The sequence below is a fragment of the Cucurbita maxima genome, unplaced genomic scaffold (genome assembly GCF_002738345.1).
Source record: "Cucurbita maxima cultivar Rimu unplaced genomic scaffold, Cmax_1.0 Cma_Scf00012, whole genome shotgun sequence".
NCBI classification, from domain to species: domain Eukaryota; kingdom Viridiplantae; phylum Streptophyta; class Magnoliopsida; order Cucurbitales; family Cucurbitaceae; genus Cucurbita; species Cucurbita maxima.
Window position 1 is genome coordinate 5,345,498 of NW_019272028.1, and position 14,949 is coordinate 5,360,446.

The 14,949-nt window shown below is 36.2% G+C and overlaps 1 protein-coding gene across 1 annotated transcript; it reads right to left on the minus strand.

Annotated features, from left to right (window-relative positions):
* Positions 1-8,603: 8,603 nt before the first annotated feature.
* On the minus strand, positions 8,604-12,909 carry LOC111487006 (ATP synthase subunit beta, mitochondrial-like). Its single transcript, XM_023134208.1, has 9 exons — positions 12,343-12,909; positions 11,639-11,714; positions 11,467-11,555; positions 11,239-11,356; positions 11,047-11,150; positions 10,758-10,916; positions 10,390-10,614; positions 9,978-10,289; positions 8,604-8,985 (listed from the first exon to the last, which is right to left on the minus strand). Exons 1-9 carry the CDS (start codon positions 12,823-12,825, stop codon positions 8,872-8,874), a joined length of 1,680 nt encoding a protein of 559 aa, XP_022989976.1. The 5' UTR covers positions 12,826-12,909; the 3' UTR covers positions 8,604-8,871.
* Positions 12,910-14,949: the final 2,040 nt, after the last annotated feature.

A 14,949-nucleotide genomic window follows, 5' to 3' on the forward strand; every position in this document is an offset into this window, starting at 1 on the left:
TACAAAATCATAGCGTTAGCCTTGACCCGACCCTACACTCAATAGTAATTCAAATGACCTTGAAGTCCTGATGATACTGTTCATACTACTACTAAGTTTTTTAAGCTTTCTTAATCATTCTTAGAAATAATGGAGGTTTACTAGGTCATTACAGGTATCTATGCGATTTAGTCCTCATATTGCATTTCCAAGACGCTCAAGGTTAGCTCATCGATGCTAATCTTATTTCTTGGTGCACTCAAATCTAGATCTCTGATCGTCACTCACAATCCTAGGGTACTCAATCTATTTGAAAATGTATTGACCTATGTCAATGTTTAAATTGTTCTAGCTCTAGCGCCCTATTCTTAGCTTGGTTCACTCAGGCATGCTTTGTTACAGCCTATGGATCACCTAAAGCACAAAAAATTGATCTTTTTATTCATACATGCTTATTAGAAAGATATTTCTTAGCCCTTGAAAATTAAAATCAAAATCTAAACATTCAAGAAAACTCAACAAAGAAATATCATCCATCAATTACCCAAATGCAGATCATAATACACATCCTCTATTCTAACCCAACGAAAAATATTAAAAAAGACACCGTAGCTTAAATTCTCATCCAAAGAGCCTTTCAAAAGATTTTAATTGAACAAAATGTGTTATTTCGTTTGAAGAAAGTACCAGTACAAAGTTTGACGTTTTCTATAAAAATGTATGAATTGACGACATGCATATTTTCGTTTCTTAGTTAAAGTTTTAAGAAGCATTCAACCATTTAAACGTGTTAGCTCCTCAACTAATATCTTCCTTGGGAGTAGTCAGGTCAAAATATTGATGAGTATAACTATGATGCTAACAGTAGGGCTACTGTGGTGGCAATTAGGATCGGAATGACAAAGATTGGGGTCCTACGTGGATGATGTTGCAGTAGTGGGGAGGTGGGGTGGGGCCAAATGTATGGCTTGTCGAAAGAAACATGGCATGGAAGACCCATGATTTGGGTGTTCCCATCCATACGAGGAACATGTTTGTGTCTGTCTTCTCCATGGCTTACAAAAATCATTCCAAATTTTCTGTCTTCCTTATCTCCCAAGTTTATCCCTTTTATGAGGCATCAAACATTAAATTTTATGTTTCAATGAGTAGCTTTGCTATTTATTTAGATTCCATATTTCAAATATATGCTAATCTTAGAGTTTAATTTCTATTTTATTGTTTTAAATTTTAAAAGTAAGGTCAAATGTGAGAGTCCGATATTGATTTGGGAGGAGAACGAAACACCTTTTGTAATGGTGTGGAAATTTTCCCCTAGAAAATGCCTTTTAAAGCCTTGAGGGAAAGCCCAAAAGCAAAAACTCAAAGAGGACAATATCGAATAGCAATGGGTTTGAGTTGTTACAAATGGTATTAGAGCCAGACACCGAACTATGTGCCAGCGAAGAGGCTATTCCCCGAAGGGGGTAGACACGAGGCGGTGTACCAATAAAGACGTTAGACCCTAAAGGGGGTGGAATGTAAAAGTCCTACAATATTAGCTGGGAAGGAGAAGAAAACACCCTTTTAAAAATGTATTGGGCTTTTGTTGGGAAGGAGGAGACAACTTTGAATCACACTCCAATTATCAAATAACTAAAATTTAAAAAAATAATAATAATTAAATTTAAAAGCTAATAATGTAGGGACGCCCATGAGGCCTTCCACCAATGAAGTGGAGAATCTCTTTTTAAATGAGGAATGGGTGAGGGAGGGGAAATAGATTTCACCTGGTTACCTATACAAGCCAGGGAATGTTTTCATTCTTATATTCGCACCCAACCTTGCCCAAATCCTTGCCTCGCTCTACCTCACCCAGGTACAAAACTATCTTATTAAGCAAAGGCATCAAAGATCATCTTCCATGATAGTACTATCGCTATTAGTTTGGTGTTTTCAAGATATTCTAGCTTCAAATCGCGCCAAGATATCAGACTTTGTGAAATTCATACATTAAGGAAGTCTCTCATTTCATAAGTTGCTCTCACGGATTCATAAAATATTTGCAATCAAAGTTATTGGAGAGATTCAAGTTAGTTTCAAAGATGATTAGTGATCTTAGCTTAAGCCAATTAAATAAATAGCTTTACGGTTGGTTTGGTTTGATGAATTGTATGAATGGTGTGTGTGCCCTAACGCTCTTGCAAGCATCGTGTATTGTGATTGTTTAGTATCTGTTTATTATGTCATTGTTGTGATGTGATTATGCTATTTCATGGAGCTCGATACGTTATGTTATGTTGTAATTATCAAATATACTATGTTATAGATACCATGTAAACTTATGTTATGTTATGGAAAGTGTTATACGTTACATTACGAAATGATTAAGTTGTGTACGTAACAAACGAAGGTATAGCTTGCATCAGAGATACATGTTGTCATTTTAAACTATGGGGACCTCATGCATGTTATATATTCACATGCATCAAGATACTTTATCACTATGATTAGTACGGACACATACATTACAATGTTGTGATACAGTATTATGTACACCACTATACTATGTGCGCTCTCTGTAGTATAATGGCAACGTGAGTGTACGCTAATCAAAGGTCAAATCAAGGGGGTCCATATACGAGCTCACCTTGGGTTCTTATGCACGTACGTGGACCGTGTGTAGAGAAGTACTACACATCTAATTCTATCTAGACTTTGAAGGAAAGACCAAGACCATGTCATGATGTATTATGAAAGGATAAGTCTCAAACATGATGTCATGTGATTGTATTTACTGACCCTAGTAAAAGCGTTACTTACTGAGTATTTCTCAAAGGTAAGACACATGCTAGTCCTATTTTTTTAGGTAAAGGTAAGACACATATGCACAATAATGAGACTGAAGTTAGGATAAATGCATTCATGTTGTTTGTAGCTCTTACGTTAGATCAAGACATTTTTTTATTCTTTTCTTTGAAATATTACATTATTTATTTTCTATTGTATTATTTTAAAGATTTTATTATGAATATTTAAATCCACGATACCATCGGTTATATCTTGATTCATTTCTTCCTTCCGGCCTAGTTTTGAAGAAATAGAATATTCTCTTAATAGTTGACAAAGAACAATAGGAAAGGGGCAAAGTGATGAGTGCCTTTTTAGCCTTTTTCAAAAAAACTCTTATGTGAAACTAACATAGCTAGCTACATACAAGTAAAGGCAAAGAAAATGAGATCGGACGGACGGTCAGAGGTCGCAACGGGACTAGCATAGGAAAGTAGTTGATAGACCAAATAAGCACAGTAGCAGTTTAGAGTCGAAGGAGCTTCGTATCTTTACCCAGAGGAAGAGGATTGGGATATGCTCTCCTATATAGGTTTAGATTGAACTATCTCTTTTCTTTGAGAGACTACTCGATGTCTTCTTCCTCTTTTTCTTTTTTTCTTTTCTTCTTTATGTTGTTTCATTTGTAAAGACTTGTTTTGGCATATCTAATGCAATCGATTGATTCTATCACGTCAATTCTTCAATAGTGCATAGGCTCTAGCTTCTTTCTCAAGACAAGCCACTACTTACTTGTGTGTAACTAATAGCAGTTTTTTTACTAAGAAGTTATTAGATTTTCTTATAGCAGAGAGCATTTTCACATATTTTTCCGCACATATTAGGCTTGTCATGCATATAGTGGTGTCTCTATTTTATTAGGAAAAATAGGGTCGTTTTAAGACTGGTCTATGTGTCGTGGCATCAGCCTTGACACCTTCCTATATTCATTAGAAGTGTTCACCCTAAACTACCTACCCATGTAGTCCTAATCTCTTCCAAAACCTGTTTACAAAGACGCAGTGTAAACCTTGATATGTTCCTATACTTAATAAGAGTTCTTATCTTGATGCCTACCCATGTAGTTCCAAGTCCATCCAAGACCGCTATACGGGATTTCCTGTTTCTACATTCAATAAGAGCCCTTGTCTTGAGTAACCGCTTGTGTAGTCCCTAGTCCTTCTTCAGAACTGGTTTAATGAGATCATGGCGTTAGCCCTATCCCAACTTTACACTTAATAGTAACTCAACTGGTCTCGAGGTTCTAATAAGCTCTAATTGTTTTTAGATATTGTAGAGGTTTATTAGGTTCCCAAGGGCATTTAAGCAGTTTAAATCTCATCTCTCATTTCCAAGATGTTTAGAGTTAGCTCTTCAGCCTAAACTAATCTTTGGTGGACACGATTCTAAACCTCTGATCGGTCACGATCTTAGGGTAAATGTACTGACATGGGTCAACATATAAACAACACTAGTTGTAGCTGTAGCATCCTACCCTTAACTGAGTTCTCTCATGCATGCTTTACTAGGGAGATATTTCTATCAATCGTTCATAGCACGAAAAACTTGTTCTATCATACATATTTATTAGGGACAGTCCTATCAACCACATAATACATGGAAGTCATAAAACATAAATCATACATACAATCAAACAAACTCAATAGGAAGATAGCATTAATCAATCATCTAAAGCACAAATCCCAATATCTCATCCTCCATTCTTGCACAGCAAAAAAACATCAAAATAGACTTGTTTCTTAATTTCTCGTTCTAGGGCAATTTCATAATTTTTAATCATGCATGTCCTTTTCATCCAAATTACTCATTATAGGTCCTGATTATGCATATTCTAACCACTTAAGGTAAAATATGTTTGCATGCTAGCATGTCCTACCGGTTCCCATAAGTATTACTTACCTAAAGACTGTGTGGTTACTTACTTGGATGATCTGTGCCTTTCAGGGATAGCTTTCCAATAAAAGCTTCAAAATTTCTAAAATTATCTTAGTTGGTCCTAGTTCAAATCAAAATAGAGTTAGTATCAAAATCGGGACGAAAAATAGTCGAATGGAGGTCGAACATACCAAAATGGCATATTCACACGCCTACGCACGCCCTCATGTGTGAAGAATGATTGTCTACACACACAACCACACACACCTGGAGTTGGGGGACTCGAACGATCTACATTGACATGTGGTGCCTTTCTCACTAAATGTGTCAAGAACCAAGACAGGTGTGGGCGGTCTATTCGGATAGCCGATTCGGGTCGTAGCGTGCAGGCAGAGCATATGCAGTTTTGAGATGATGGGTCAGATCGGGTCGTCCTATAGCATTGCGATGTGTGTCCTCGCCAAGTGTCGTCACGTGTCTCTTCCCACTCCTCAACATGTGTCCACCATTGGGCCTAATGTGCGGCTCTGCCTATCGTTTGACGTGTGACGTGTGTTCGTCCCTCAATGCCTGCGTAAGAATTTTTTCCAAAATCGATCAATTTCGAGATTTCTTCCTAATTTCTTCATGAAAATTTGTAGATATTTAATCCATCTTTACTAAGGTATTTGTTTCATAAATCACAGCAATAAATAATCGAGATCAAATATCATTTAAAACTCAAAACTTTCCAAACTAACCATTTCTTAAAGTTTACCAAACACCCCGACTCATTCACAAAACTAGTGTAAAATCATGTGAAAGGATATGTGTTGGTCATGAGAATAGTTTTGACAAGATCAATAATTATAACCTGATCATGTAGTAGTGGAAGGACCATCGAATATTATATCTGAATTCTTTTATAAGTAAACAAAAACTATTGTACATGGCAAGTGTACTCAAAAATTCATCTTGAAAAGATCTTCAAAAGAAAATTATTGAAACATATCTTCCATGAATGTTCTTAAGAAAAAAAAAAATTCCACAATTGCATTCAAAACATTGATTGGTTGTGTCCCAAAGAAAGTGAGGGACAATTGCCTCATTCATTCATTAGGTTGTTGATGAGTTCAAATTGACTTCTTCGTACAATTGACTTAAAACTTTCAAACTCAAATTTATTTTATTTTATTTTGGCAATATCGATAGATATGAATGTTGCCGTACTTAACTAATTGCTTTTTGTTTTTCAAAACGAATAGTTTTATTTTTATAATTTTTTAGTTGAGCTTACCTAACCAAGAAACAAGTACATGATTAAGCGTAACAGATATTGTTGCTTAATCTATTATGATTTGCGGTCGATTTTCACGTCCTTGTAAGTAATGCTTAATTCCCTTCTCCTCCAACTAATTTGGGATCTCTCATGGGTCAACCCCAACGGTTAGTAGCTCTGAAACCTTTGAGTTGGTCAAACCTTCAAATTTAGTCTAAGCAACTTGTCTAAGTCTTTAGACCCGTGTAGGTAACATCTCGATCCTACTTTGAAATGTATCGTCACTACATAAATAGTCCAACAATGCAACACTCGATGCTCCTCAATGTTGCAGTTTTATGTATTCAACACTGGCAACATCTCATCCGTGTCTCCGATGATAGAAATGTGTGCACCCTCAAATCTTTATTTGTAGCATCTTTATACTTTTGTAAGATCAAACCATGACAAACTTTAGCTATAACGTCGTGATCGAGCAGCTAGAATTTGTGTTTTTTATTCAAGAGTCGATTCTGGTCTAATTGTAAGACTACGAGGGATCGGCCCTCGTACAACTTTTTTAATCCAAGTATTTTTTATTTTTTATTTTTTTGTTCTTGTTTTATTCTTATAAGCATGTAATGTTAACTAAATTGATGCCTTAATTGTTATTATTATTGCTTGTATGCTGACTATTATTAAACCTGAGAGAGAGTCTTGGATGCTGATTATTATTGCTTGGTGATGTGGTGGATACTGGTTTGGATGGTGTAAGGAGGTCGAAGGTCTGTTGTTGTAACAAACTCAAGGATATCGCTAGTAGATATTGTCCACCAGAGATATTAACATTAATCGAATCTTCAGCTATCACCATAGCTTCATATAGCACCAAATAAAATTTATGTTTTTAAGAAATAGTTATAAGCGACTCCACTATTCGGGTCAGGGAATGCAAACATATGCTGATGAAACATATCATTTAAAACCATTCTTTTAGGTGGTTTTTTAGTTCGAGCAAATTAAATGTGTAGTACTTCTCAATACATGATCCACACGTGCGAGCATAAGCCCACCAGATAAGCTCGCACAGCCCCTAAGTTTGCTGGTCGGGCTAGCTTCTCTAAGTTATTGCCAGACACTCGGAGGGAATAGTGATCGTTGCAGCATCATGATAAACATGATGCATAGTGTACGTGTTTATTCTCATCATAAAGGGAAAATATTCTGATACACGTGAACATATAATTATGCGTGAGGTCCCCATCTATTTTTTCGTAATAAATTATGCTAGGCAACTCCATTTTTTTCTCACATATTACACAATAATATGAATACATAAATTTTCATAAATCATTCCATTCGTAACATAACAGGGAAATTCTGCTTCGTAGTTTTCCTTTATTTCAAAACATTTTGTCATAGTATATCATGGCCTAACATAACAAATCATAGTAGGTATCTCATGCATTACCAGGAGGACGAGCATAACATTTTATTCATATCATCACATCATTTGGCATATCATAAAATGACACATTCATAACATCATATCACATCATATGGCATATCACACACATGACACGTGCAAGGCCACTGAGCACATATCATCATATATAAAAGAATTCTTCCAACCAGACCGACAGTAGAGTCACTTAGTTGATTTAGGCGAATTAGTAATTATTTTTTGTACGTGTCTGAACTATTAAGGGTATAGAAATATCTCGACATATATACTCTACTCAAATTGCAAACCTTTATCCGCAATTAATGCAGAAAGAAAACACAAAAAATGCATTGAAGTTTAAGAGACAGAAAAAAATGTGTAAGTTTAAGCGGATTTAGTTCCTATGTCATTTGAAGAGTTATCATAGTAACATTAGAAATTAAATGGTATAGAGGTATCATGTAAATCATATTTTATATCTTCTTTTTTTTAATCAAATGGTATTAATTCGGTTTTAATTAAATTAAATGATTAAAGTAGACCAAAAATAACTTGTGGAAATATATGTATAAAATGACTGCAAAAATATTTATTTAAAATTAATAAATTAAATATTCTATCGGTCATTATGCACCAGCAGGGTGCGGCTCTGCCTCATTCGAATCCTACTTGGGGAGATTTGATTCATTCCAAATTCTTTAATTCGGAATGAAAGGGTTCCGTCATTCCAAATTCTTTAATTCGGAATGAAAGGGTTCGCTTTGACCGTTAAGAGTAGGTACCCGTTCCATCTCATCGTATCAAATTCTGTTCTGTAATATTTGAGAATGACCGTCAATACCTTGGTGTAGGTCCGGGATAATCCTTTGTTCCACAGTCTAGGTCTATTTACAGCTAGCCAATTAAGAGTTCTCAAATGTACTAGGATACCGGAATAATCCTTTGTTCCACAGTCTAGTTAAGAGTTCTCAAATGTACTGTGCATCTTTGATGCAGTCATCGATTCTCCCGAGAGGTCACAATTATTCATTTGATGAGAGATTGTCATCCAATAGAAACCCTTCATCTTCATAAATCATATTTGTCTGGCAAAAGAAACCCTTCGTTTCTTCCATAACTTGATGGATTTCAGGTTATATCAATGGAATTCGAAGTCTTTAAAAGAAAGAAGCTACTTAAACTTGTACTGGAAAATCAATCTAATGACGCAATAAATATAACCAAAACGAGGGGAGAAGTTTCTGAACTGCATCCCAATGTTTTGGAATTGATTAGGCAAAAGAAAATATACAAAGTCCAGAGTCCATTTTCCCCCTTCAAAGAACAAAATCAAGTGCCTTCATTTCTCCCTCAACACACTAAAATGGCAATAAGGGAAGATCTCTTTTGGGTACAAATATATATAAATGAAAAATCCTGTTGTTGACAAACAACTTTGCCAACATCTCGCCTACCTTCATTATTGATCTTCACAATTATAAAAAGATAAAAGAGAAAAATGAAATAACTAGGCAGCAGATTCCTTGGCAATCTTCTCCGCCTTTGCAATCACCTCTTCAATGCCTCCAACCATGTAGAACGATTGTTCGGAAAGGTCGTCGTATTTCCCATCCAAAACTCCCTGTCAAACAAGGAGACAAAAGAGCACCCGTTAATAACGATTTTTACATGCCTTCTCAAGCATTTCAGATCGGGGAATCGAAATTGTTTACAAAATAGCCCTGTTGTAGAATTATTTTTCTCATTTAAAACCACCGTAGATTAACATATAAAAAAAAACCCCTAAGGTGCAAAAACCAAGGATCGATGCACAAAATCCTGGACACAATACAGAAACATAACAGGCCTAACGCCTACAATAACCATTAAACCTAGAAGGTATTTGATTCATGAGATCAGACAGCCAATAACCTTGAATTGAAAAATCTGGATTTGTACACCATTTGTAGTCCATGGGACCTTAGGCTATGTAGCTTGTGCTTGTGCTTGATTGTTCAGAGAAAAGAAGGCTTTTACAGATATACGTTTATGTAACCTAGGTTTGGTACTGACTCAAACTGGGCTGAGTAATGTAGCTTTTTGTACATATATGTAACCAATTAGCAAATACAGAATCTAGTACAAAAACTAAACTGGCAACCATAAGCCCAACTTCCTCTTTCTTCTACACAGAAAAACATTCCCCACAATGAATAGTTGGAAACCTTTTCTAAAACCAGACACCAATTAAATCCATAATTAAGTTCATACATGGGAAAATATTAAAAATTCATTATAAGCATAAAACTAAGACATTTCTCCATTCAAAGAATAGCACCAACTGAGTAGAGAGCATGAATCAAGACTAGGATTCAAAGGAAAGTAAAACTTGAAAATAACAAAGATAAAATTGGATCAATAAATTGCTGAGGTAGAGATTAATTTTTTTATTTTGAAGGGGGAAAAAAAAAAAAAACTTGGGCATCAGAACCACTACAGTAAAAGGGAAGTAGTAATGCAAAACTTAGTAATAGGAGGGGCCAGTAGTCAGAGACCCAAGAATTTATAAGTCGAACAAGGAAATTGAGTTATCAGATATGAACGAAAACAGTTAGTGAAGAAACAGGAAGGTACCTGGAAACTGTTAACACTCTCTTTCAGCTCCACATATTTTCCAGGTGCTCCAGTAAATACTTCTGCAACATGGAAAGGCTGGCTCAGGAACCGTTGGATTTTACGAGCACGGGCAACAGTTAACTTATCGTCTTCACTAAGCTCATCCATCCCCAAAATGGCAATAATATCTTGCAAATTCTTGTAGTTCTGAAGAACCTTCTGTACTCCACGAGCAGTATTGTAATGGTCCTCTCCCAAAATATGAGGAGAGAGCATACGAGATGTAGAATCTAGAGGATCCACAGCAGGATAGATACCAAGCTCTGAAATCTAAACAAAGAACAATGATAGTAATACAATTGGAAAGTCAGCAACGGAACTTGACATATCTTTATTTCTCAAATACAGTAGAATCTTTAAGTTGGTCTACCTGACGCGACAACACAGTTGTAGCATCCAAGTGAGCAAACGTGGTAGCAGGAGCAGGATCAGTCAAATCGTCAGCAGGCACATAAATAGCTTGTACGGATGTAATAGATCCTTTCTTAGTGGTGGTAATACGTTCTTGAAGGCCTCCCAAATCAGTAGCTAATGTTGGTTGGTAACCAACAGCAGATGGAATACGCCCAAGTAGTGCAGACACCTCTGAGTTAGCCTGCAAGATGGTATAAGGACCGTGCAATGATGATGTGTTATCACCCTCATCCGAATTACAAGACATTTTTTGGTTGATGTGTTATCACCCTCATCCGAATTACAAGACATTTTTTGGTAGTTAACTTGTTCAAGAAAATTTACCTGGGTAAAGCGGAAAATGTTGTCAATGAAGAGAAGCACGTCCTGTCCTTCAGCATCACGGAAGTGTTCGGCCACAGTTAGTCCAGTAAGGCCAACTCGAGCACGTGCACCAGGGGGTTCGTTCATTTGTCCATATACAAGAGCACATTTGCTATCAGCCTAATTAAACAGAAGAATTGTATCAACTATCAATACAGTTTCAAGAAAAATCACGATATGAAGTGTAGAAAATTCAGGAGTCATAGGATGCAACAAACAAAAAAATTGTAATGGAAGTGTCACTTATCACCTGTTTGTCACCAAGCTTAATGACACCACTCTCAATCATTTCTCTGTACAAATCGTTACCCTCACGAGTGCGTTCTCCGACACCAGCAAAAACGGAGAAACCACCTGTTAAAATAGATGTGCTATTAGATGCATTGTCAAGAATATGAACAAAGCAAATCAAAGCCTTCACATTGTTATAACAAAAAATGACCATGTGCTTTTGCAACATTGTTGATAAGTTCCATGATAAGCACAGTCTTTCCCACACCAGCTCCACCAAAGAGCCCAATCTTTCCTCCTCTTTGATATGGAGCAAGAAGATCAACAACCTGTGAAGCATAGCAACATTAATATAACCCAACTCCATCAACAAATCCAGTTCTGAGTTCAAAAAAAGAAGAAAATAAACTAAAAATGTAATCCATCCAAGGAAACTTACCTTAATACCAGTTACAAGAATTTGCTGCTCGGTTGCTTGCTCCACAAAGGCCGGGGCTTCTCTGTGGATAGGCAAATAGTGGTCGGTCTCTGTTGAAGCAGTTTAACATTGTCAAATTACACATCAAATTATCATAAAAACATTAACAAGATAGTATATCCTAAATTCTTACTAAGGTCGCCTTTCTCATCAATAGGCTCTCCGATGACATTTATAATACGTCCAAGAGTAGCCCTACCAACTGGAACCTGCAAGTGAAAAAAAGCATGACAAAAATATTAGATTTAAACGCACTTATTGTCTGAATAACATTATGTTACCCACATAAAGATGAAAACCATCATCACTTCAAGTATCCCATTAAATTACTATGTCCGTCTCGAAAATAAGTCCAGAAAAAATCATTTTTCCACCATTATTCACGCGAAAATGCACAGATTGAGAATTGAGAGCGGATGAAAGCTACCAGTATCGCACACACAAATATCGAAACAGTATAACACCAAGGGATCTACAATTACCAATACCAGTGTGCGAATTCCTCCTACCGACAAGTAATAGATTTATCAGTGTTTTGAGATTCAGTAAACAAAACTGAAATGACTTTTTGCAAAATTTATTTGGTGTTATTGACTCGAAGGGATACGCCAATGTGGTTATAACAATATAAGTTGCAAAGGTACAAAATGGAAGAGCGTAGCGTGCAATCGACACATTGTAAGCCACCTCCATTTCAACATCCCAAGTAAACACGGCTTCAATTCACATCAATCCCGACAAAATAGAAAGATGTTGACAATAGACAACAAGGATCTGAAAAAACAACCCAAATCTCATGAAATCAGTACCATCAGAAAAGTCAAAATCATATCTTACAGTGATAGGAGAACCAGTGTTGAGCACTTTCTGCCCTCGAACGAGACCTTCCGTCCCATCCATAGCAATAGTCCTAACCATATTCTCTCCCAAATGCTGCGCCACCTCCAGCACCAACCGGATCGAGTGATCAAGCACCTCAAGCGCCGTCAGAATTGGAGGCAACCCATCGACGAATCTGACATCGACGACAGCTCCAATCACCTGACAAACCTGACCAATCGCGCCAGCTCCAGTGAACTCATCGGTGATTTTTCCACTCCTTCCAGCGTCCGATTTAGCAGGTGAAGGTGGAGACGGCGGTGAAGCCGCAGCTGCAGAGGTAGCGTACTGAGCCACACGGCTGAGGAGGTAGCCATATGGGGAAGCGCGTGAAGTGTGAGACAATGGTATCCTGGGATTAGGAGATGAGATCGGAGATCTAAACGAAGACCGCCGTGCCGACGATCGGAGCAGAGAAGATAAGAGTCTGCGTGTAGCCATCGCTCGCTAGGGCTTCAGAAGTTCATCTAAGCCTTCGAAAAACGAGAGTGGAAAGCCAATATACGAACGCCTGCAGTCCTCCAAATTGGATATTCCCCCTTTTCTCTCTTTTTTTTTTTTTTTTAACCTCTAAGAAAAATATCCCATCTTTGAATTAATTACTGAATTTAAAATATTCGTTTTTTACTATTAAATTAATCAGTTTTATATTAAATTATTATTTTACTCTAGGTAAAAACGCTTTAAATAAATTATATTTAGTCAATTTTAGATTAAAAACAAATCATCGTATACTACGGTAACTTTTTCTTTGTTTTGACTGGGTTGGATTTACGTTTGTGGTCAATATTATTTACAAATAATATACAAGCTATTAGCATTTAAAATATATCTGGGTCATATTTATTTTTTATTTTCTAAACTCTATTTATATTTATATATGTGTGAACATGAATTTGTATGGGTAGTCGGAACTTGAATCACATGCTTCTCGAGTCGTTGATGGTATACTTACTAGGTATGAACGAGGATGAGATTTGTGTACGAGTTTTTTGACTATAGAAACATACATGTATACAAGGTTATGGGATAGGTTTACTCCTTTTCGAAGTGTTTGGATCATCTTTATCTCAAGCATCTTCAGAAAAGTCGAGGTGCCAGTGCTCAAAGATCAAATTGTTAAATTAAAAAATTGTTTTCAAGATAGATTTCAAAGTCGAGGTGCCAGTGATGACAAGATGCATAAAACAATTTATCATTAGTTCCATCAACTCCATGTTCGAGGTAGTTTTTACGCTAGCAATGTAAGTCGTTGTATCTTACTCGACTGAAGCAATCAATTTAGTATACTAGCAACTCGTGGACAACGATTTTTTTTTTTTTTAAATTAAGTTCAATTAATCTAATTACTAAACATTTGTTTATTAACCATTTATTAAGAAAAACAAATTCAAGTTAGAATGCAAGATGGATAAAAAAAAGTATGAAAAAAAAATAATTCTATCCTAGTGAACCTTTTAAAAATATATATATATAAGCCTTACCGGCAAGGTGCAAAGACCTCCTCCTAACATACGCGATGAGGCTAACAACCATACGTAATAGGCCAAAGCAGACAATATATGCTAGCAGTGACTTTGGGTAAATACTGGTGCTATCAAAGTTAGACACTGACTTGTGTGCGAGCAAAGACATTGGGCTTCCCAAAAGGGTTCATTCTCAATTCGAGTTCTGTGTTGATGGTAAACTTGGAAGGTCACACTTGCTAGTTTTAATATTAGAACAACTTTTGATCTTAAAATTATATTAAGACAATCTACCACTTCACTAATTGTAAGCTCCTATGTTTTTTTTACACAAATTAGAGATGCCATTACATGCCTGCCTTTTAACAACGTATGCAAAAATTTAAATAAAACATTTCATATGAAGTCATGGACTTATCCATTTAGTTTAAAACAAGAAATAGAAAAAACGTCGTCAAAATAAAATCTTAATATAATGTTTGAGTACTCGCATAAGCTTTCTTGTGTCTCTTCTCTTCTCTTCTCTTCTCTTCTTGGGGCTTACTGTGTTTTACCGTCTACACGCAAAGTTAAACAGTTGATGGAGGGATTGTGGGAGGTGAAATTTTCTAAAGGAAGTGTGGGTGGTTTTGTTTCGAGATCTTTGATGGCTCGCTAGAAATCTCGCGATTTGAGATTTTCGGCGAGATTTAAAAAAATTTATTTGCTGTTACAAGAAATGTCTTCATGTATAGATGATAACGCCAGATTAGAATACCTTGAAATTTGAGCATGAAATGAGTTGGTTTGATGTATAAAAGAGAACATTAAACGTTATGAACATGTTTATCAAGGAACGAGCTGTTGAGTTATGATATAACCGAAATTGAAAGCATGTCTTTAGTATGATATAGAGCATGTTATGGGAAATCGATTATTTATGTTTGAGCATAGAATGAGTTGAGATACACATGTTGAATGTGATTATGAATGTTTACTCAAACACGTATACACTATCTTATGAATGAAATTTATGACTAGGTATCCATGTTCAGATCGCTATGTTATGTCTCTGTTTCAGATGCTTATGATATATGCGGTTATACGAGAACGATTAGAG

Coding starts and splice junctions, on each gene's coding strand:
- LOC111487006 (XM_023134208.1), bottom strand. CDS start 12,825: ATGGCTACACGCAGACTCTTATCTTCTCTGCTCCGATCGTCGGCACGG. Junction 11,715..12,342: donor ACACTGGTTCTCCTATCACT/GTAAGATATGAT, acceptor TTTCACTTGCAG/GTTCCAGTTGGTAGGGCTAC. Junction 11,151..11,238: donor CAATGTTGCAAAAGCACATG/GTCATTTTTTGT, acceptor CTATTTTAACAG/GTGGTTTCTCCGTTTTTGCT.